Source organism: Diabrotica undecimpunctata, chromosome 2 (genome assembly GCF_040954645.1).
Source record: "Diabrotica undecimpunctata isolate CICGRU chromosome 2, icDiaUnde3, whole genome shotgun sequence".
Taxonomy (NCBI): domain Eukaryota; kingdom Metazoa; phylum Arthropoda; class Insecta; order Coleoptera; family Chrysomelidae; genus Diabrotica; species Diabrotica undecimpunctata.
The window spans coordinates 20,587,333-20,613,103 of NC_092804.1; the positions used below are offsets into that span (position 1 = coordinate 20,587,333).

Sequence of the window (25,771 nt, forward strand, 5' to 3'; positions counted from 1 at the left end):
ACATATAGGATAGAGAAAAATATGTAGAAAAAATATGTGCACAAGCTGAAACGTAAGGGAAAGAGACCATGGCGATTAAATTCCTGGCAGCAATCAAAAAGATATTCAATATTAGTATGGACAAACTATGCAGAGGAAAGGTGATAATTGCAGTACCAGCAACACTATGAACGAAGAAATCAAGAAAAGGGCTAGAGTTAAAAGTAACAGAAAGGGGCAAGATTAAAGGACGTGACGGCAAAGATATATGGTTCCTTTCTCTATCTGATAATCGTATACCTATTGCTGGTTGTGGTTAGTTTATGTATATTTGCCTTAGTTAGGATCACGCGGAAGGATGCACTGGTTGATCACTTTGCTCCTTGAGTATTGAGGTATTGTGGTTTATTAAGTATTCAACTGAGTTTTACAAATCTTGCCCATTCTAGTCTTGCTCATTAGTGATTTCCGTAATTTCCGCATATCTCTACAAGTTCAGAAAGGCAGAAAATGACAAGTACTTTGCGAAATGTCAGACACAGTCTCACACGCTCCGGTGGTATGTGATAGATAGACAGCCAAGAGGAGCTTGATTGAGTAAGAGCTGGGGTGCAGACTAAAAGATAGTCTAATCCATCAAGGAACTGATGGGGGAGACGTTAACGTCACTGTATCAACAGGACGCTAGAGAAAAATTAATAAAAACAAAGACGACCCGACCAGATACTGGGTGCACAACAACAAGTAAGAAGCTAAGAAAGAATGGGAGGTAGCGAAATTTGAACATAAATAGGGAGAGAAAGAAGAAGGAAAAGATTAAGCAGTCTCCAGCGAAAAAGTGCCAGAATGCGAGAGAATCATGCGTACATGACTAAGCCTCCAGAAATAATAATAAAATTTACCAAAAGAAGAAATTTAGAGTAATGAGGACCTCAAAATATGAATGGTATAAATCTAAATCGAGTGGGTGAATTAAAGTACCTGCTGATAAAACTCGAAATAAAATAAATACTCCATAAAGTCATTACGAAAGACTATCAAATGTGATAAAAAGATCTTTTTTTACTTGTTTGATATGACTGTGCTGAATAGTCATACCCTGTACAAATCAACCACCCAGAAGATTTGTAGTGTGCTCCAAAAAGAAAAATTTGGAAGGACACTTAATTCTCCTGGGTGGAAGATTCTCCTTAATTTGGAAGGACTGCAAGTTGCCGTTGTGTTCTTGCTTTAAACAGTATCGTACCGTACAAAATATTGATTTGAAATTATGAATGCAATATTAATTTTGAAACTGAATAAACATCAGTAACTTAAGTTATATTATAATGTATCACTATAGAACAGCATTTATTTTGTATTTATATTTCAATAAAAAACATTAGGTACTTTTAATGCTCTCTACACTTTTCAATCCACAAAAAAACTCATTTTTAATATATACAAACTATCGCATCACAATTCATATAAAAGCTACTTGCGCCAAAATACGTTCAATTTTTTTTAACACTATACAACGGGAGACATGTTGTCATGTCTACGGAAATTTTTTTTCAGAAAAGCAATCTGATAGAAAAAGGTCATACTGTAGCCAATTAGCTTTTTCTTTCATTTATTTATATTTTCTTTAATATTTATTTCAGGATTCTATAACTCTATACCAGTTTGTACCGGTCTTCTTCTTCCTATTGTGCCGTCTCCTTTCGAGGGTTGACGAACCAAATGGCAATCGTAGCTTTGGAAACTGCTGCGCGAAAGCTTTCTGTGGATGAGCGGTCAAACCATCATCATCATCATCATCATTATCAAACCAAAACAAGTTCTAATGATTTTATCGACTCTTTTGTATTCTATTCGTGATCTCTTGCGTTATTTATTCTTGTTTTCTGTTGTTTTTCTTGGACCTCAATAGTAGTTGACGGGGGGATTCTTCGCACCCTCTCCCCATTTGAGATTTGAGTGGTGCCCCGACCGAGGGCCATTTTTTTGTTTCCGTCTGCCATTTAGATTTGTGCGAAATATAATGGGTTGGTTTTCCCGTTGCCTTCCCCATCGCACTACCACAAACATTCAAACTGCTCCAGTCATGCGTGTAGTACTCCAGTTTCAAGTCGGTCCAGGATCATTTCCTCTGCTCATTGAGCTGGTTCTAATGATTGTTGCTACCCTTCATCAGAAAGGGATAGGAAATAGGTAACCCGAATTTGGAATGACAAGAGAATAGGACATAATTTCTCTCAGTAGGGAATTGAGAGCAAAGCACAGCTCGCGTGGGCAGGGTCATTTCCCTGAAGTAGGTCTACTCTTTACCGGTACTCACTCAGTAATCTCCGAAGAAAAGTATTAGCCTGCGATCTAATACATCGCAGTCATGGAAGATACGGTTGACTGTTTCTGGTAATTTGTTACTGAATCGGCAGCTTAAGTCTCTAGGACACAGACCCACTGTACGCAGGTGTCTCTTGACTGGCGCATCTCCAGTAAGAAAGCCTGTTATGACTCTGAGCTGATTCCTGCTTATTTTTCGCAGTACTTCATCCCTATTAGTACATGTTCATCTGAAGAAATGTTTGACTGGGTATGTTTTCTCAGTGAAAGTTATGTTGCCTTTAGATCCAGGCTTTTTTCGGTCGTAGACAAATTGGCAGTTCCTCGGATGACTGAAGTATTTCTTAGCTGATGCTAGTGCACCAGCTCTTTCATTATTGTGTATTTCCCGGTGATCTAGAACTCATACCAGAGTGACACTGTTATGTTTCACCAGTCTGTCTAGTTCCTCTTGGTATTCCCACCAGTCCACCTTAAGAATTATAAGAGCTCTAAGGCTGCGTGGCTATCTATGCCTATATTGATCCACTTCAGTTCGATAGCCCTCATGTTAATTTCAGTACATTGACAAGTTCATTGACAGTACAAGATTACAAAATTCTTTAGCTGAAATACAGAGGTATATTCTCCTAGTGGTAAACAAATGCTTAAATTTCCAATACTACTGAATATTCCTGCATTCGATACTTCTGCCGAATTAGACCCGTCTGTGTACCAGGTCTGGGTTAAGAGTATCCTCGGTCCCATACCTCTCGTGGGAAAATGTCCGCTTATAAAGGTACTTTAGGTCTATATCTGGATACCATATGGTCAAAATCATCATTCAATCATTCATTCGGTATCTCCAATTTGTGGGAATTTGTACAAATTGTGGCTTAATCTCATATAAACATAATATTTAACTTAGAAATGACACAAGAAAATAGTTTCAGAATGACACAAGAAGGTAATTTTAGAACCTCTTCATTTATGATGTTACTGTCCTGATCTAATTGTAACGTAGCTCAGGTATTCTCGCGGTCTATAATATCCCATTGTCGCTTACTCCTTTATAATAACTGTAACATAAGTGTAAAAGATGGAGGACCAGTAGAGGCAAGTCCTTACACCACGTTTGGCATCTAAGACAGCCCATGGACGCATGGCTTGATTTTGTCCATACTCATGTATGGACCAAATCTTATGAACCCGGTAATGAAAGTGTTACGAAATCATTAAAAGAACCGAGACATAAAAATATTTAGGTAGAGTAAATGCCAAACGGAATCGTTCTTTGGAGATCATACGTTGAATAAAGAAAGCCCGATCGTCTTTTTGGAGGATATCGAAATTATTTCGCAGCCATAATATTAAAACAAAAATCAAAGTTCGTCTGTTTAAAAGACACATTTTCTTAGTAGTTTTCTACGGAGCCTATTACCCTATTAAAGGCTTTTGAAATGTGTCTATGTACTCAAGCTATATAAAGATTCTATCTATACAAGCATACTCATTTTTTTGATGTTTTTCAAGGGTAAACTGTAGATGTATTGTCGGAATCAAAGGTTATTCCTAACATCATCCAGTAACTTTCAGTAAGCTTGAATTTGCAGTGCACCTAATTCGCTATCGAAGAGAGGTCTCCTGACTTCTCGTAGCTTCATATAGAGGTCGCTACAAGCGTACTCAGGCATGTTATGTTACTATAAGGCCAAATAGGAGAGCATTTCATTTCAATCCGAGCTACCACAAGTTCTTAATGAGAACTGAATAACTCGACACACGTGTAGAACAATGGTGCAGCTCGAATTGAAAAGAGATGCAATCGTCGACTTCCATTTCAAAGTCTTTCTCTAGGTAAGGAGTGATAACTAGAAGTTCGGGGTCTATCCCCGATGTACCCTTATTACTAATAATAAATTTAACTTTATTTGCGATCCAGCATTTTAAAGGAAATTAAAACTACTACAATGAAGAATCGGTCATGATCGAATAAATCGGTCATCATAAAGGATTCATAATCAAAATGGGAATATCTCGGTCTCATACGAAATAATCCTCCATCAGTTAATGTCATAAGTAAAGATAGATGTAGCTAAAAATTGATATAACGATCATTAACATGAAAAAGGAGTAGCCGCTGTAAGAAAATAGATAAAGACTAATAACAATCTATATATTCCGTTTATGTATAAACTAAGAATCCAATAAAAAATGTAAAAACACATTATTATTATGTCCATTATATATTTTATATAGGGTGGATCAAGGCAAATTTTCCACTCACATTTTGTTTTTAATTATGCAAGAAACAATAAACAACGATCGGAGGCGTGATTTTTTATTTTAAGAGTGAGAGAGACAATTTTTTTTATAATTTTTATCAGAGATACATTTCTCAGAAAATAAAATTCGTTGACATAAAGTCGTTTCACTCTTAGACGTTCTGATATTTCTATGTGTCTAAAAACGTCCCCCAATTCGGACGTATATTATGTTTATTATCGGTTAAACGCTTGACTTTCGGATTCTTCTTCTTGTAGTTCCTTCCCCTATCGGAGGTTGGCTATCATCACAGCTATCCGTACCTTATTCACGGCTGTTCTGAAAAGATCTACTGAGTTGCAACTATACCACTCTTGTAGGTTTCTTAGCCAGGAAATTCTTCGTCTTCCTATGGATCTTTTACCCTTGATTTTACCTTGCATTATGAGCCTTAATATCTCATATTTCGCACCTCTGGTAATGTGGCCTAAATATTCCAGCTTTCTTGTTTTGGTGTGTTTTATGACCTCGCAATCCTTTTGTAGCCTTTTTGACACTTCTGCATTTGTAACTCGTTGGGTCTATGGTATTTTCAAAATTCTTCTATAGCACCACATCTCAAATGATTCCAACTTCTTTATATTATCCACTTTTAGTGTCCAGCTTTTCATTCCATACAACAAAGTCGAGAACACGTTTCATCTTAACTCTCTTATCCTCAGCTCCAGAGAAAGGTCTCGATTTTTATAAATGCTTGTCTTGCAATTTCAATGCGTGTCCTTATTTCTATACCTTGGTCATTATTTTCATTTACCCAGGTTCACAGATATTTGTAGTTAGTCACTCTTTCTACTCGTTTTCCCTTGATATCTAGCCTTCCTACTGTATGTTGCTTAGAAATAATCATGCACTTGGTTTTCTTAACTTTCATTTGTAGTCCATATTTTATACTGACTTGATGTAATCTATTTATTAAGCACTGCAGTGCTTCTAGACTGCCTGCAAAAACAGTAGTGTCGTCTGCGAATCTTATGTTGTTCAAGATTTTTCCGTTTATTGATATACCCTGTTGTTCCTCTGATATTGCTTCCTTAAAAATAGCTTCGCTGTACAGATTGAATAACAATGGGGACAGCACGCAACCTTATCTAACACCTCTTTTGATTTCTATAGTTTCTGTATCGACATTTTCGATTCTAACCTTTGCTTTTTGATTCCAGTACAGATTGACAATAACCCGTATATCTCGACTATCCACATTCTTTTCTTTTAACAGTTTTACGAGTTTCTGGTGTCGTACTCTATCAAAAACTTTTTGATAATCTTTAAAGTAGGCATACAGATCCTGGTTCGTATCTAGTCGTCTTGGCGCGAGAACGTTAAATGCGAACAGAACCTCTCTCGTTCCTAGTCCTCTGAATCCAAACTAGGTGTCATCTATATCTTCTTCTATTTTTTTGTATAGTCTTCCATGTATTATTCTGAGAAATATCTTGTGTGGCTTATTAAGGAAATTGTTCTGCATTAGGAGCATTCTGTCGCATGTGATGACTTTCGTAGCGTTACAAACGTGGACAGCAACCAATCTTCGGGTATTACTCCAGTTATACTTTGTTGAACAGATCTAAAAGGCTTTCGGATGGTTGTAACTAAATCACGGTGAAAAATTGCAGACGAAAAAGCGAGGTGTTAGAACTTGACCATAGCAAAGACACGACGGCGACGTTCCTAGATATCTTCCCTAAGAGACTCTCTCAGGAAAGATGTCTTATTAAGTCGATTGAGAACAATTATCTAGCTCTCCATTAAGCCATCAAATATTTGATCAGTACAGTCATTTGGGCCGGAGTAGCTATTTTCAAGCATGTTGAAATTGTTTGCTGTTTTCTTGAGTCTTCATAGTGCTCAACAATAATTATGAAGCTGTACTGAAGTACCATCAGAAAAAACTGAGAACCACAAAGCTGCCGGATCACCCGTGATCCGGCACTTTAGTCTGTGGCAACCAAGCCGATTAACTTATATCCTGTAAATTATTTCACACCATTATTTTTCTCCGAAAACAACCTGGTTGTTTAATGTTGAATAGAACTATCATCTGCATCATTTCAATAAAGTCCACGTAATGGCGTCCAACGTGGGGTACCAGTTAGTATAGCTTTCCAATTATTATTTATGTATGATAGACGTTATAAGATGTGTAAGCTGAACGGCTTCGGGCGGACAAGTAAGTTAGCGGCAGGGCAATATTTTGTCCTGGGGCTAAGAAATTGACCCCTAAAGCGGAGGAATTAACGGCATAAGAATGCAGAAGTCAAAGTGGAATCACTACATTAAACACTCTTTGAGTACCTCGAGGCATATCATCATGGTAGAAAATATAAGAGATAGTACTACTGATCATGGATTTCGGAGTCCAAGACCAGGCAGTGGAAGAATAGCACCAGACTACAAGGCTTTCTCGGTCGTAATCATGAGAAATCCTTGTATTAACCATAAGCAAAAAGAGCTTTAAAAATTGCTACATGGAATGTGAAAAGCTTGTATTCCGCTGTAAAATTAGACAACGCCGTACACGAAATGGAGAGACCCCAGGTAGATAGATATATTTGGAATCAGCGAAACATAATGGCCAGGGTCTGAAAAATATCGGACTCGAAACTGCGGAATGTTCTATTATGCTGGAAAGGATAGTAGAGTTCATCGCCACATAATTGGAATTATAGTATCCAAAAAATTAAAATATTAAATTCTTAACTACATTCTCCTTTCAGATCGAGTAATGTTAATACAAGTAAAACCTAAACGCAATGACCTAAATCTTATACAAGTCTACGCTCCAACAGCAGACAAAGACAAAGATGAGTTTTATAATACGTTAAAAGAGAGGACTTTAATGTTAAGGTAGGGCAAGGTTGCGTTGGAGAGCATATTTTAAACTATGGTCTTGGTGACAGAAATCAGAGAGGTGATTGATTAGTTCAATTTTGTCAGAGCAAAGATTTAGTTATAGCCAATACTCTCTTTAGCGTAAGATCAGGCTATACAAGCCATATGTAAGTCTAAGTCTGTGGACCATTTTCACCGAACATATTTGTTCCCAGATGAAGCTACCCAGATGAAGACAAAATAACTGTTACGGAGACCAGTTTTAATGTTGAACTACAAGCTTTACTGGATCATAAGGCTTTGCGCTTCATCCAATATTTAAAAGAAGTCTAAGATACATTAAATGATACTGAAAAGCAACACCTACTTTTAATATCAAAATGGAGATGTGATGGGTCACACCAAACTCAATTTAAGCAAAAATTTGAAAATGTCGCAGATGATGATTAAAATATATTTATGAGCTCGATTGTTCCAGTGAGGTTGGTTGTTTCCATTGATGGCAAAGCAATAAAAATCATTTGGCAGAATCCTACTCCGTCTTCGGTGAGATTTTGCAGACCTATCAGAGCTCGATTTGTCCAAAAAAACGAAAGATGTCACTAAAGAAGAAATAGAATACATCGAAAATCAGGCAAAATATCTGATAGAGACTAAAGACAGTGCAACATCAGTGAAAATCAGTCACAATATTTTACTGACAATGGTAGACGGAAAGGTTTGCAACTCCGCAATGGACACTGCATCAACTATGCGATGTTATATATGTGGTCAGACATCAAAAGATTTTAATAAATTAGAAAAATGTGCCATTAAAAAAGAATCTTTAAAGTTTGGGCTCTTAGTACTCCATAGAATACGCTTTTTCGAATTTTTATTGCATTCAGCATATAAAGAACCCATAAAAAAGTATCAGGCCCGTACACCAGAAGACAAAAAAATTATTAAGGAAACAAAAGAGAAAATTCTGAAATGGTTTAGAGCTGAAATGGGTCTACTTGTTGATATTCCTTAAGCAGGCTATGGAAATAGTAATGATGGAAATACGTCTAGGAGGTTTTTTCAACACACAGAATGCTCTTCTCGCATCACAGGCATCAACAGAGAATTAATTAACAGATTTAAAGTGATTCTTGAGGTAATATCAAGTGGTCATGAGATTGACCACCAAAAATTTAAAAATTATGCCCAAGATACTGCCAAACTATACGTCAAATTGTACGGCTGGCATCCAATGTGCCCTACAGTCCATAAAATTCTAATACACGGAGCGCAGGTGATCGAACAGGCAATTCTGCCAATAGGGCAATTGTTCGAGGAGGCCGCTGAAGCACGTAATAAGCATTTTCGAAAATATCGGGTGGACTTTTTACCAAAATTTTCAAGAATTGACTGTAACAGAGATGTTTTAAATAGATTACTTCTGACATCTGATCCTTTAATCAGTTGTAGTCGGCAAAAGAATAAGCAGAAAATTTTGTTATTTTCCGATGAAGCAGAGGCAATTTTAATTGCAGCAACACCGAATTCAAACAGTTTGGACGACAATACAGTCGAAGATGATGACGATGAAGAGGATTCTGATACTATCATTGAATCAGATTGCACAGATTCCGAATAAACATTTGTGTGTTTCTAAATATCTTCATTATTTTCAACTTTAAAAAAAATTACTTATTTTTGTAAAATTCTATTTATTATTGTAAAACTATTAAAAAGGTATTTTTTATGTATTTTTATTAAAAATTGCAAAATGTCAACGAAATATTGTTTTAATTATATTTTTTGATAATATAGGCCCCTAAATAATTATGACCGGTTTTTGATTGCAAATACCCCTTAGTGCGACGTTCACTTTCCAAATACTTATCTTCAGCCTTGAAAACATGTTCACACACTTTCTTCCAGTTATCTACAGTTACTCTAGCAAATTCCTCTTCCACGAACACTTTTACGTCTTCTAACTTAAAATAAACGTTTTGTTTTGCAACTTTATTTTTTATTTGCGGCCAAACCATTTATATAGAGTTCAAGTCTGGATGATATGGCGGAAGTTTTAAAGAAACATGTCCACATTCTTTTAGCACTTTGTCAAATCTATATTGAATATGATCTTATTTGTGTCATTTGATGATTTCATACAATTGCGGTTTTAACATTGACGTTACAAATGATAATTTTTTTCTGTCAACCAAGATATCATATCCATTTTTTTAGAATTACTGGTGGGTGCTTTATTAAATAATCTCCTGTCTTATCTCCTGACTTAAAAATCAAAAGTGCATTCTATATGAAACCCTTCTTCCCACCACCATGTACGATAACCTACTTCCTTTGAAATGTTTTTGAATAATGCTTTGCCACTGTCATTTGTCCAGCTTTTGGCGTAGTGTGTCCTGCGTGTACATAGGTTTTATCAACATATACAATTGACTTACCTTTGCTTGTGTAATATTTAATTTTGTCCAAATATTTAAAGCGTAGAGCACGAATATCATTCCGTTCAATAAATAAACGGCGATTATCTTTTGTTTTCTACCATTTAAATCCCAAATCTTTCACAATTCTGTAGAGAGAACTCACACTTCCAGTTCACTCGTACACCTCTTCAAGCCTTTTCTGCAAAAGCTTCAATGATACACGACAACCTTCAGTCTCATGAAAACGATGAATGGTATTTCTAATGAACTGTTTGTCATACTCCCTCAAGTCCGTCACGGCTGCTTTCCTTTTAGCAAGTGGAAATTTTAGTGTATAGTTTGACTCTGCGTTTGTTAAGATATTCGCTTGTTGAATGATTCTTTCTACTGTACGTAAATATACTTCAGTAGCTTCACTCACATGTTGTTTAATACTGGTTCGATTATTTTCAGGAAATATTATTTGCATATATTTAAATACACTGTAAACTATTCCTTTGGATTATGGTGTGAATCTGATCTGTGTACTCGTACTACACTTAACCATCTCCATTCTACAAAATAGTTCTAATATGCATGGTAGCACCTTTCTTATAATTAACTTATAATTATAATTACACGCTAATAGTAACAGATAACCTAGGAAATTTACAGTTTTTAATGGAAAACATAAACACCCATACCAATAAGTATGGTATAAAACTGAACATCAAAGACTAAATTCATGATTGTAACAAAGAAGCTATACACCAATGTGAATTTAACCATAAATAATCAGCCAGTTGAAAGAGTTACGTCCTACAAATATTTAGGGGTTTGCTTCACTGATACTAATGACCAGACAAGAGAAATCAAGAGGCGAATAGAGATAGCGAGACAATCGTTTGTCAAAATGAAAAAGTTCCTAAGCAGCCGGGACATAAATATAAACTTAAGAACGAGAATGTTAAGGTGCTATGTTTTCTCCGTTCTGCTGTACGGCATGGAAGCCTGGACACTGAAAAAGATAAGCATCAAAAACATTGAGGCATTCGAGATGTGGTGTTACAGGAGAATGTGGAAAATACCATGGATAGAAAGAGTAACAAATCAAGATGTTCTGCTGAAGATGGGGAAGGAATGCGAAGTCATAAAAACCATACAAACGAAAAAACTGGAATTTCTGGGCCACATCATGAGACGAGAAAAGTACTCTCTGCTTAGACTCATAATCCAAGGAAAAATCTCGGGAAAGAGAAATGTGGGACGTAGGAGGATTTCCTGGTTGCGAAATTTAAGGGAGTGGTATGGGTGCAGTTCAATACAGTTGTTCAGAGCTGCAGCCAACAAAGTAAAGATTGCTGTGATGGTAGCCAACCTCCGATAGGAGACGGTACTGCAAGAAGAAGGCCTTTCTTGTTGAGACTCGACAACATAATGAGACTAAATTACGAACTCGTTTGAAATCCAGTCACTAGAAATTCTCGGAAAGAATTCTTATCAGTTCTTTGAATGTCCTTAACGAGCCGTTAAGGAGTCATTAATAATGACTTTATAATTACGGTTTTAAGGTTACTGATACTAAATTAGAAATTAACTTTTGCCAAACTTTATAGAGTATCAATTATTAAAGATGATATTATAACAAACAAAAAGTTTGGTATCTATAAAACAATCTGTGTACAATCAAACTCCATTTATTATTTAAGTGAGTAATAATTTTATAATTAGTGCGATTTCAAATAATTTAATTTGTTTAATATTGCAACGCCACTGCATGGGTCTGATATTCTATTGTCTGCGCGATTAACTATTTCGTGGAAAGGCTCGCCACTCTATTTGAAATAAGCTGTAAGAGCATTTTTTCCATCAATAAACATAGAGCTTGATTAAAAATTTTTCAACTGCACACCCTGTAAATTTCTACGTTAACGTTACTTCTCTTTTTTTGTGCATTAGCACTTGATATATTTTTTCAACCACAACAAATAAACTATTAGTTCGAAATATTGTAGACGTTGAAAGTTCTAACTATCGAAAATGACCAGAGATACCATTGTCCTTAAATTATTTTTTACAGTAGGAGCATACCTTGGTATGTTTCCCGCCAAAAAAGGATCAATGTTTATGTATATATACATTCCATGTATAATTACTACAGGAGCGATTGTAACTTACTTAATTTTTTTAACTCAAATTGATATGGTAGTTAAATATCACGTCCCCTCTGTTTTTCCAATCTACTTTGCAGTAGCTGCTTCTTTGAGAGCCAGCTGGCATCTATTCGCTTTTATTATGTGTATCAGACAGAAGAAGGCCTTAATATTGATGTTTAGCCGCATTAATTTATTGGAAACATTGTACGAAGCACAGTTTAACAAATGTCAAACATACCCAAAATAGTATTTCTCTCAGTTTTAGCATTTACTCCCTTTCAAGATTGCGTGCAACATTTTAATTATTCGTTTACCTTTATAGGTTTTACACTTTTTCAATTTTTCCTCAGTATTAAAATAACGATATTTACTATATTTACATCCCAACTAAGTGACTTCTTGTGCAGGAGATATGTAATATTATCTTCGGCTGTACCAGATTTGTTAGCCAAGAGTGACTATGATAAACATAAATACAATAAGGAAATTAAAAAATTTAAGAAAATCATTTCGATGTTACACCAGATTGCAATGTTGTTTAATCAATACGCTGGAGTACTTTTTTTGCTAATATTTGCAATGACATTTACAATGTTTACATCGGTATTTCATTATACATTATATACGTACAAATTCGAAAATTTATTGAATCTTCTTCAATTCTACGTTACTTTACTGACCGAGTACGGGGTGAGTCTTTTGTTACTCAATTTTAGTCTAAGGCAAGGTAAGAAACGTGTAGAATTTATTTTGTACTACGTTAAAAACTGCTTTTCTGATAAATTATCTATACTTATATATATATATATATATATATATATATATATATATATATATATATATATATATATATATATATATATATATATATATATATATTATATATATGAAAGAAAAAAGAAAAGCAAATTAATACAATGTCGTCAAATGTTAAGTAATTCTGTTAGATAATTTTATATGTAGTATCATCCTCACAAGGATAAGCCTGTTAAAGATACAACTTCATTGTATAATGTAGTTTTTTGTTTTCATATATGTATATATATTATTGAGTGTTTGTTTGAAATATCAAATGGTTTGAAATTTGTGAGAAAAAATAAATAAAACTTAGAATTATTAAGTGCTGATCAATTATTATTTAATAACTGCTATTCTATAACGATGACAAAAGTTTAGAGGTACATTCGTGTACATACATTTATGTATTCATAATGTGAATTAATCAATCTTTCGAAAGAAGTGTATTATACTGGTTTGCTTCAAAGCACATTGCTGCTGCTCAGACTGCTCAATAATTTTTTTTAAGAGAAGAAGTGCCTGAAAGGCTTTTTCCTCACTTTCGTTTTGTACACAGAAGGTTTGTGACGGATGAGGATCTTGCTTCCTTATCTAACAGCTCTGTCAAAGGTTCTGATGTATCGTACTCATCTTCATCGTTACTTTTTTCTTTCGTATCTGTCGCAGATGAAATTTCGCCATTGGTAAGTGAACCTGAGACAGCAACATCTTCATCCACTTGAACAAAGTCAGAAAAACTAACACCGCTGATGTCAACTAAGGGATCTATTGCTGGTTCTTCATGATCCATACGTATTGGAAGATTTTCCTGATCTTCTTTTAAGAAACCGGATTTTTTGAAGCAGTTTAGAATTGTTAGGGGTGTTACACCTCTCCATGCCTTGTCAATCAGTAAAATAGCTGTTGTCGAAAGATTCTAAAACGAGCTTAACAATTTCTTTGTGATAGAACGTCTTAAAATTATGGATGATCCCTTGGTCCAATGGTTACAATTTGGAAGTTATATTTGGCGGAAAGAAATAGAGTTCCACGTTGGACAATGTAGAAGGACTGATGTGGACAGTGCAATTGTCTAAAAATAGTAAAATTTTCCGCTTTTGCCGTGTCGTGTCCCCATTAACTGTTAATAGCCAATTGTTAAAAAAATCTGTCGTCATCCAAGCTTTTATCCTTATCTCTTTATTTTAGCACGATAATCCGTAGGAAACGATTTCACACCTTTGGAATATCGCGGATTCATTGCTTTTCCTATCACTAAGGGTTTAAGTTACTCCGATTCGTCCATATTTACTGCAAGTAAAACTGTCATTCTCTCTTTACTATGCTTTAACTCATGACATTTTTCATCTTTAAAAGTAAACGTCTTGTCCGGTAAACATTTGAAAAATAGGCCAGTTTCATCAGTATTAAAAATGTCTCGGGCATCATAGTTTTCAATCAAGGTCTTCAATTTACCGTGCCAATCTAAGCAAACTGCATCATCAACACTTCCACTTTACTCACAAACTTTTTTAAACACAACTCCATTTCTTTTTTTGAAATTTTTAAGCCATCCTTCACTTGCCGCAAAGTTTTTGTTGCTTAAAGTAGACGCGAACTCTTTTACTTTTTCCTTTAACTAGTTTCCACTAATAGACACTTTTTGTCCTCTACACTGTCTTAGCCAATTGACCAGACTTTCTTCCAGACAAGAAAATTCTCCTTTAGTAGTTCTTTTCCGTACTCCAGTAGTTTGAGCAGCATTAATTTTCTCATTGTGCTTTATTATGGTTGAGATAGTACTCAGAGGAATCTTAAATTCTTTTGCAACATCACTTTTCTTCTCACCTTCCTCTACTTTTTGGATTAACTTCTTCTTTTCAGCAATGGAGAGCTCATTACTAACAAAATTTTAATCTTTATACCAACGAAAGAGCAACAGTAACTAATAACTAAACAAACCAATTCGTGAGAAGTGTGTAGTCGAATTAATCATAACAAAAACAAAGGCGCTTTGATACAAGTTTGAACTGTACTTACTACAATCTTTATGCCTCTTTCTCTCTGCAACTTTGACTTGTCGCTGTTGGACACCGATGAGTTCGAATTAACGCGACGTTTTGTTATATAGTAAGATTTTTTTCGTTCGAATTACCAAGTGCATAAAAATGTATTGATTTAGTTCGAAACTTCTAAGGTCTTCTTCTTCCTGTGATCTGGTTCTTCCATGTATTTTTGGGTATTCCTCGTGGTCTACCTGATACTGGCCTCCAGTTGGTGAATTACTTGATAACTAATTCTAGATCTCTTCTTTCTAGATGTCCGATCCATCTGAGTCTTTGTGTCTTGATCAATCTCTCTGACAATATCTTCTTCTTTCAAAAGTTCTATTATTCCGTGATTTATTAATTTTCTAAATTCACCATTACCTAAATTTAGTGGACCTGCTATTCTCCGAATTATATTTCTTTCTAGGAGTCCTACTTCTGCACCATATCTGATTACTGGTCTAATTGCTGCTCTGTAAATTTTCAATTTAGTATACTGAGCGAGCTTCTTATCTTTTAGAAAGTCATTCTCCAATTTTTAGCTCTATCGTATTAACTGTATTTTTCCCTGGAGCATAGTAGGTATAGTTTACCTAATGTGACCCCAGCTTAGTCAAAATCAGTTGAGCAGGTAAGTATTCAGGTAAAATTGAAGCTACTGTGGAGTGTCGTTATCTTGTTTGTATAATCAATTCCTGGTAATATAAAAACGATTAAAATATCGTATAAAATTATAAAAACGATTAGAATACATTTTATTTCATAAAGTTGTAAATATTTTAACATTGAGTTTCACTATCAATGGTTGATCTTTTAATGACCACAATAAATTTGTTGATCGTTAAGTATTTCCTGGAATAATTATACAGGTTCCCTCTATTCTGTATAATTTGAAAAAGTATATAAAACCGATGAGAAATTTTTAAATATACATTTTGTTTCATTTAGTTGAAAGTGTTACAAGTGTTACCAGTGTTATACCTATTTATACCTATAAAACAGCACTATGTGGCGTCCTTGGAAAAACATTGATGGTGCTTCTTCCAGTGTTCCAGCAAAGAAAAAGCATTTATCTGCTGACGCTAGAGAAATCGTAAAAACAATATATAGTTCTTTACTTACAAGAGTACTTACTGCTAATACTGCTGCCAGTGAAATATCTGATTTAACGAAAATACCTCTAACCACAGTGAAAAGAATTACATCAAATCCCATTAAGTCAAGAAGGAAGCGTAAGGATGCCGGTTCTACCGAATATATTGACGAAAGTGATAAGGACTTAATAAGACGAAAAATGTACACAATGTACGAAGAGCAACGGATACCTACATTAGATGCTTTAAAACAACGACTTACTAATGATGGTACACAAATAAACTGTAGCCGCATTAGTCTTTAGAGGATTTTGTCTAAAATGGGCTTCAGGTATCGTACAATTGACAAAAGGCAAGTGCTTATGGAGTCCCATCGTTTATAAAAGTGGCGTACTGAATATATAACTTCCATAAGAAAGTACCGTACAGAAGATCGACCAATAATTTATCTGGACGAACATGGTTTGACACTCATGAAACACCATCCAAAGGATGGTCCGATTCTTCCAACAGGTGTCAAACAAAAGCTCCATCAAACAAAAGGAAAAGAATAACAATTTTATATGCAGGATCAGAAAATGGTTGGGTCCCAAATGCCTTATGGCTTTCTGCAAAGAACATTAGACTCCTGCGTGGACCACCATGAGGATACAACGGCAGAGCTTTTTGAGCAATGATTTAAGAATTGTCTTATACCTAACCTTCCTCAAAATAGTGTGATAGTAATGGACAATGCAAGTTACCACAGTCGTCAATTACATAAGTCTCCGAGTGCAAATAACACGAAAATTGAAATTCAAAACTACCTGTTAGAAAACGATATATATTTTGAAGAAAGTTATTTAAAAATGAACTGTTAGAAGTGTTAACATCATTTTCTATTAAAAAAGTATATGTTTGTGACGAATTGGCCGAGGACATGGGACATACAGTGTTACGGCTTCAGCCCTACTATTGTTTATTTAATCCCATAGAGCATATGTGGCACCAACTAAAGTCAAATGTTAGGTCACAAAATATTTCTCCGACTTTAAGTGGTAGTGTAGTCGAATTAATAAGGAAATGTGTTGATGATATCTCCCCAGAAAGTTGGAAAAATTCAGTACGCCATGTAATGAACGTAGAAAATTCATATGTTACTTTGAATCACATAATTAAACCAATTGTTATTAATCTTGAAGAGGATAGTGACAGCGAAATAGAATTAGGTATTTAGGAATTCATAAATATATTTTGGTTTTTTTTGGTTTTTTTTTGTAAATATTAACTTGTATATATTTTTCTATATTTTTTTTCAATTCATCTATTTTTTGTACACTATGTATTCGTTTGTATGTATATACTGTAAATAGAACTATTATTACTGTACATTTTTAACGATATCCGATTAAGAAGAGCAAAAACTTTTAAACACGCCAGTTTTTTGCTGATAGTCCTAAGCCTGTAAAAAGTGTGAAGGAAAGTACCTTTCTGAATTTAGATCCATATACTACAATTATTCACGTAGAACAAAAAAACTACTTTCTTCATGTTAAAAATTGTTCAATTCTCAAGTATATTCACTTGAACAACCTGAAAATACCAATAAATTTTTATAATCGTGTATTACACAGCTACCAATGAAATATATTAAATAACAAACTTTCTGAAGTGCGACCCTGTGTACTTCGGTAGATTATTGAGAGACTCTTGTATACACAATAGGATCAACTCAGGTAACCATTAAGCACTCATCCATTTTTCGTGAAACAAACTATACTTTTTTTATTTTGCTTTACTGTCAACCCCCCTCGTGGATGGCTTCTAGCACAACTTTGCAAATTCTTTCTTTAAATTATTCAGTTTTCAGCTAATGGGTGCTATGTCATCAGCGAACGCAACAAGGCGTGACGTTCGATGTTATAAATTGTACCTTTTGTTTAGGTAGCTCTTATTGTTCCTTCCATCACTACATTAAATAGTGAAGTTGATACTAAGTCGACTTGTTTTACTCCAGTTGCATTTTTAATTTTTTTGGAGATTTCATTATCTGTTATAATTGCAGCTGTCGATTCTTCCATTGTCATTATCGTAATCTTAAGTTTCACTATGATCTTAAGTATTCTATCCTCATATGCTACTGGTTTGTCCTTACTATTTACAATACACTTGTTTTTCTCGGATCAATTTAGAAATTCTATCACTGGATAAAAATTCTATCACTGTTAAAATAGAGGGCCGTAGAGGTGTAGGAAGAAAACAAGTTTCTTGGTTAAAAAACATTCACGAATGGACACAGATAACAAATGCAGGACAATTATTCCATATTGCAGAAGATCGAGAAGCCTTCGCAATGGTGATCGCCAACGTCGGATAATTCTGATATGGCACGCGAAGAAAAAGATCACTGGATAGTTTGGATGTGACGTTTATGGGGTTTCGAATGCTTTTTGGTATTCCACTGTACAAGTATTTCTCTGCAAAATGGTTGGTATATTTTCTATAATAATTTACAAATTTATGAAGGAATCAAGTACCGATTTAACTAAGAAAAACAGGAGAGCTATATTATTTACCAGCAATGGAAACTCATTATGAATTAGTTCTTGGTACAGAATTGAAGAAAACCGAGAGTTCAGAGAATATTCGAGGAATTTATGATTTAGATCACCAATGGACACGTTGTCACAAATACAGATAGGAGAGTTACCTATTCCAATTTTATATAAGTTAGGTAAGACCATGGTTTATTTTAAAGGAGTCAATACTTACATTTTGTACTCTCTTATAAATTATAAGTGAATAGAGGAATGTTTTTTGGAAGTGTAGAGTTAATGCTAAAATAATGAGTTTTAGATTTATTTACAATTTTTTTGTAATCAGCTTCTAAGGTCGAACTGAGACTAGGTTTGGGAGCATTATTCAAATCTTTTTTTATTTTATCTATTTTAATAAATACTTTGTCAATATGGTGGCAAATGTAAGTAATTTTTGCGGACATAGCAGCAATTTAATTACCTTCTACTCCGCAATATCCGTTCGTCCAAATAAACAAGTTACAATATTTTGTTTAATTAAGGCATTTAGGAATTTATTTAGTGGGTGACCGCTAATAGCCTGTGATGTTGACTTTAAGTCTAAAATGATTACTAAATTCGTGCATGTTTGAGTACATTGAGCTAATTCTTAAAAGTGCAGAGCACAACAGTAAAAGTGCAGACAAAATAAATAGATAGAAATAATGTAGAAAGGAGCTATTTGAAGAAGACGAACACTGGGATGTGAGCTAAATGAACAATAGGAATGTAGCCATGAAATAAAACGACGCATTGAAATGGCCAAAATAAGATGAATGCAGTTTTATGACATGAAAAATTGGGAATAGAAATTAGAACTAGAGTCTTGAGATGCTCTAATATATTCTCTGTCCTGTTATATGGAATTGAAGCCCTTTAAAGTTGGTAATCTATGATCAGAATAGCCATGATGATTGCCAACCTCCGTCGCGGAGATGGCATGTGAAGAAGAAGAAGAAAGTTGGTAAACTATATTCAAACTTCGAGAAGAACAGAATAATTTGGAATTTGAAACACTGTTTTTATTTATTTCTTAAAATCTACACTTAGATGCAAAAAAAACGCAACAAAAGAGAAAATTTTGGTTAAATTCAAAGTATTTTATATTTGACTTATTGTACGGAGTTAATTTTTGAAACATCCTGTGAAATAATTTCGTTTGCGAATTTTCGTAAAACCTTATTTTTCGGTTGCAAACATGTCTCTTGTGTTTCATGTCAAAATATGCCTTGGTTCATTTTTTAGAGCCAAATGAATTTGCCTTTGCCATCCACAATTTAGTACTTTTTAATTATGATTATTTTGGAGTTATTTTGTAATACGCCGAGGTGGCTTTGGTGACTGTTATCATTATGTCATATTGACACTTACATTTTGTTTACCTATGATTAATCATTGTTCTTAGTGTCGAAGATTGTGTGAAAGCTGTTGCTCTGGTTGAAGATGGGCGAAATTATGAATATGTGGCTAGAGTACTACACACTCTCGCTCTACCATCCAAAGGGTAGTGGAAAGTTTTATACGAACTGGAACAAACAAGTGTAAAGCGGGAAGTGGCAGGAAGCGCAAAACTACCGCTTTAGATGATCATTTTATACGAGTCGACGCTTTGCGGGATCGTCATTTAACAGCGATGCAAACAAGAAATCAGCTTCAAGAGTTTCGAGGTGATAATGTAAGTGTAGTTACAGTTCGTAGAAGATTACATAAATTTGGTTTGCAAAGTTGCAGACCAGCAACTGGGCCCAAATTACTTCCACGGCACAGAGTGACTAGACTACAATTTTCCAGGGAACATTTACATTGGAATTTAGGACAATGGAGTAAAGTTCTTTTTACGGATGGGTCGAGATACTGTCTTCACTCATCAGATGGGAGAGAACGAGTATGGCCTCAACTGGAGAGAGATTTGCGGAGTGCGCTTTCAGTCCCCGCGTTAGCCATGAAGGGGGTTCGGTGATGGTATGGGCAGGAATATCCCGAGAGGCGCACACTGAATTGGTATTTATTGAGGGTTTGTTGACTGCACACCGGTATAGGAAATTTTAGCGAATCACGTAGTACCCTTTTCTCAATATATCGGCGATGATTTTCTATTAACACCTTCGCTGCGCCAAAAGTTGAAAAATACTGGTAACTACGTTTGCAGAAATTACGGCTAAAAATAAATACATTTATTTCCATCTGGCGAGTAACGTACAAACGAAACGCGTTGGTAAAAACTAACATTATAGGTACCTATATTATTGTTTGAAAAAGATCTATCTAATAGAGGGATAATTTAGTACCAGTTGTATTCGACTGGTAACGCATACAAGTTATTTATTTTTCATTGTAAGATTCCCAGATGAATTCATCTGGTGATTAATTTCATTTGTAATTACCAGTTTGGTTTAGTTATCTCGGTCGAGCCATAATATTGTTTAAAATATTTGTATAAGAATTGAGTAAAGTGAGTAATATAATTGTTAAATTAGTAAATTTGGCGTTGCAGAATGCAAGTGGTAGTTGTGTAGACCCCAATCAGAATTTTGATTGGCACCAAGAAACAATTATAAATACTTTGAGCGAATCAGAGGAAGAACCATTTAGTAAACCATTCGCACTGTGATTCTAATTATGCTCCTTCTGAATTCTGAACTAATTCAGATAATGACGAATATAAAATCAGTTCCGAAAAAAAAATATACTGACTAAACCCGAAGGGCCTGGTACCAAAAAAGGGCGAAATTGTATGGAATGTTACAAGAAGCTGAGGGAAACAATGAAAAGTAAAGAAGCTGATAAAAAGGTTTAAAGTTACTACATACTGCAGCATATGCGAGGGAAAACCTGCTTTATACCATGTTTTAATTTTAAACACAATGCATACATTTTAAAACTTATTCTTACTAATAATTAGCATTTGTTATTTTTATATTTTATGAAAAATATGTATTTCGTTCTCCATAAAAGTTTTGGTTTTATTTTATTTGAAAATATTACTTATATGCACTTCTTAAAAATTCAATTTTTGCTTTACCAAAAGGAATAGCCTGGTACTGATACAGTTTCCAGCAAGTTTGCATATTCCTTGTACGTATACAACTATTACTACACAATAAATCTTTAAAAATTGACAGATAGATCGCACTCACATTTCTTAAGAACTACTAGTCTATTGCGACTGGTGTATCTAAATGTAGAATTCTACAGTACCAGTCAATTACAACTGGTAAGCATGCAAGATAATAATTTAATTTTTCGTAACCGCATCGAAGGTGTTAAGGCAAGATAATGACAACACTCTGCAATGTGTGTCACGCAATATTTAGAAGAAGTTGGTAATAATAAAATGAACTGGCCAGCGTGTTCGCCAGATCTGAACCCAATAGAGCACGTTTGGGACATGCTTGGTAGAAATATTAGAGGTTGCGAAGTCGCATCAGCCTCAATTAACGAGTTTCGCTTGGCTCTAGAAGAGGAATGGCAAAACATCCAGCAAGATGATATTCAGCAACCTCATAGACAGCATGATCCGACGTGTAAGGCAGTTATAGAGGCTAGGGGAGGCAATAATTTAGTAGGTTTTATTTGTTATTTGCGTACTTAGGTTAAGTTACATTTAAGTTGTTTTTTTTATGTTTTGTTATTGTTATCATTGTTCATTAAAACCAAGATCATGTCGTTGCTTTTAATCATTATTTAAATAAAGTGCTTCTGGGATGTCGATATGACATTCCTTCGATATCAGTCACCAAAGCCCCCATCGTCGTATTACAAATTAATACAAAAGATAATGATAATAATAGGAAAAATCGTAAATTGTGGGTGGCAAAGTCATTTCACCCCTGAACCAATCCATATTTTCACATGAAACAAAAAACATAATACTTAGAAGACATGTTTGCAACCAAAAAACAAGGTTTTACGAAAATCCTCTAACGGAATTATTCCACAGGATGTTTCAAAGTTAGAATAAAAACCACCTTTTGATTAACCCTGTATAAGTCAAATACAAAATTTTATTAAAAAACTCACTATACTAAATTAAAATTTATATTTTTTTACAGTGTGCTAAAGAAATAATCAAAATAGGGCTAAAAATAAAAATTTTCTCCGTTGCGTTTTTTTTTTTCATCTGAGTGTAATTATATTCCCTAAGTCGCCATACCATGACAACATATTAATTGAGAAAACTTGCTTATATCGCGACTTCAGCCAAAATAATATAACCATTGTAAGTAGTTCTGCTGATGCATGTTTTATATTCCAGCGTGATGTTCAGTTTTTTATTTTCTGGGTTACAGTCACGTAACTCCCCAATTATTTACAGTAATTTTTCGCTGATTCGTTAAAGTATTAATAAACATTTCTTAAATGTTTTAAAACCATTAAAAGAATATTTAACTTAACATTCTTTCTTACTGACTGGTGTAAATGATTTAATTGCGGATGTAACTGAAAAAAAAACAATAACATTCATTTCCATTCATTTCTTTTCTAGATCTTCTGGTGCTATTTATTTACTGCAATTTTATGGCCTAAATATGGTAGTTCTTTCTTTGCGAATTCACATTTATTCGGATTAAATGTTAAATTTACTTTTCTTAGAAGTTTCACTAAGTTTTGGTTATGTCTTGTCAAGCTGTTGCCAACAAAATTAAACCGTGTAAATATGAACATACAATCCTAATTTAATCCGGGCATCAACTTGTTACTACAGTAAAAAACACCAAACAACTACTAACAATACAAAAATACAAGAAATTATATGAATTTTAAGATAGGAAATACAAAAAGAGAATATTGGACACGTTTTACGAAAGAAATGGAACAGGACTTTATGGAACACAAAGAAAAATTTGTATTAAAAAATACTAAAAATACTAAAAGGTAGGAAAACAATTTTTAACGAATATAGAAGTTTAAATAAAATAGATAAATAGAAACAGAACAATGGACCGAATATGGACTGAAAAACTGGATAGGAAGATACTATTAGCCTTTGTTAAAACATTAAATAGCTTCTTTACGGGCATAGTAACGTAAGCTTTTTCAAATCTATAAATATTCGAGATGACTAGGTGGATTTTGAGCTTTCCATCTTTCTGAAGAGTAAATATTATTATCAATGCACGATTCTATTCTTTTTTATTTTGTCGTTTAATCTCACCATTGTACTGATGATACTAATTCCTCTGCAGTTCTCACAAGTGTTTCTTTCACTATTTTTTAATCTTATATTATGATACGTTCCAGTCTCATAGAATATTTTCCTCCTTAATTAAGCAGTCATTAAATCAATCAGCTAGCATTTCCAGTAAAATAACTGGTCCATATTTTACCAGTTGAACGGGAATATTTCCTCAGAGATGTATCATCTGGTGTGGCCACCAAGCCCATACCTAACCGTACACGGCCTCAATGCTCGGGAATCGCGGTTGCTTCACCTGGGGTATCTTGCGTTTTAATATGTATTCGTCGAATATTTTTGCTTGCTCTTTCTTTGGAATTACTATAAAAACAGACTTCAACCATTCCACAGTGATGTGATATTAACCTCCTTAGTATTGCTTTGGCTGTAGACTTCTAATATAGTAGGCAACTTTATGCTGTCAGTGTTTGAAAGAAGTCACTGTCACTGCCATATTAATTTCTATTGTTTTTGTTAACATTATATGTACAATTTATGTTGATTAAAACCTTATATCCTACGTTTTGCTTTATCTTTTCAATTTAATCAACATAAATGGAGAAGTATCTAAGACCCGAGAGGTTCGACGGGGATCCATCTGTGAAATCAACAGCAAAGGAATGGGACCATTGGAAAAGAACTTTTATGAACATTTTAGCTGCCCATATTGTCACTCCCGCTGTTTCTGCTGATAGTGCTGCTGTACCACCCCTAGATATTAATGATACTAAGCTACAACTGTTAATAAATCATATTTCGCCACGAGTATATACATATATAAGTGATTGTAACACTTACAACGAATCCATTCAAACTCTTGACAAAATATACATCAAACCAAACAATACTATTCATGCTCGTCACATACTAACCACTAGACGACAACAGACAGATGAGTCTATCGATTCTTACATGCAATCTTTAAAACAGTTAGCAAAAGACTGCAATTTTACTGCTGTAGATGCTGATACTAATAAAAATGATACAATCCGTGGAGCTTTTATCGCTGGAATGACATCCACAAAGATACGGTCGAGACTGTTAGAGAGTTTAACACTAACTTTAGAAGAAACTTACAATATAGCTATTTCAATGGAAATGGCAGAACTCAACTCTCAGGTTTATTCAAATTAACATTCGACACTTAGTGCGCTACCTGGTAACTATCAATTTGAGTCACAGAGCTCTCCAACAAATTCTGAATATGTCACTGTGACAGCTGCTACCAACTCTACTAACTCTTCTAGGTCAGGACACAAATGTTTTTTCTGTGGTGGGCCAATACATTCAAGGAAGAACTGTCCTGCTCGAGAATCCATTTGCAAATCCTGTAATAAAAAGGGACACTTTGCAAAGGTTTGCCGCTCCAAGAGCACTAGTGCATCTGCCAACGTATTTGAAGGCTATGAAAACTGCACAGCCTGCATTATTGCTGCTACTCCTGCTTCATTGAAAAAAGCTATAGTGCCTGCATCTATAAAAGGTCTTCGTGCTGATGCCCTTATAGATACTGGTAGCTCTGTCAGTTTTATTAATGAAGACTTTGCTAACCTGTGCAAACTCCCTAGGAGGCCTTGTATTCAGACTGTTTCTATGGCCTCATTATCACACACCTCTGAAGTTAAAGGTGTGACTACTCAAAATATTAAAATTGGTGACCACTCCTACGACAACATTAATTTACTTATAGTTAAAAATCTCTGTGCTGATATTATAATTGGTCATGATGTTCTCTCTAACCACTCAAGTGTAGAGTTTGAATTTGGAGGACCTAAAGAAGTATTCAAGGTATGTAGTGTAGTTGAAGCCTCAGTACCTGCAGTTCCTTTATTTTGTAACCTGACTTCAAATTGTAAAACTATCGCAGTAAAATCGCGCAGGCATAGTGCTGAAGATCAGATTTTTATTAAAAATTAGGTAAAGAAGCTTTTAAATGATGGCATTATTGAAGAAAGTCAGTCCCCTTGAAGAGCGCAAGTGCTTATCACCAAAAACGAAACTCACAAGAAGCGGCTTGTCATTGATTATTCTCAAACAATTAATCGATTCACTCAACTTGATGCCTATCCACTGCCAAATATCCAGGAAATGGTTTCCAATGTATCACAATTCACTGTCTTTAGTGC

The 25,771-nt window shown here is 34.6% G+C and overlaps 1 protein-coding gene across 1 annotated transcript; it reads left to right on the plus strand.

Annotated features, from left to right (window-relative positions):
• The first annotated feature begins 24,200 nt into the window (after positions 1 to 24,200).
• Positions 24,201 to 25,562, plus strand: LOC140433627 (uncharacterized). The gene is made up of 2 exons (XM_072521609.1): positions 24,201 to 24,764; positions 24,828 to 25,562. Exons 1-2 carry the CDS (start codon positions 24,201 to 24,203, stop codon positions 25,560 to 25,562), a joined length of 1,299 nt encoding a protein of 432 aa, XP_072377710.1.
• The last annotated feature ends 209 nt before the right edge of the window (positions 25,563 to 25,771 follow it).

Bases quoted from the DNA above. Each gene is read 5' to 3' on its own strand.
- LOC140433627 (XM_072521609.1), top strand. From the start codon at position 24,201: ATGGAGAAGTATCTAAGACCCGAGAGGTTCGACGGGGATCCATCTGTG. The intron at 24,765-24,827 runs GTTTATTCAAAT...TTTGAGTCACAG, and splicing joins TGGCAGAACTCAACTCTCAG to AGCTCTCCAACAAATTCTGA.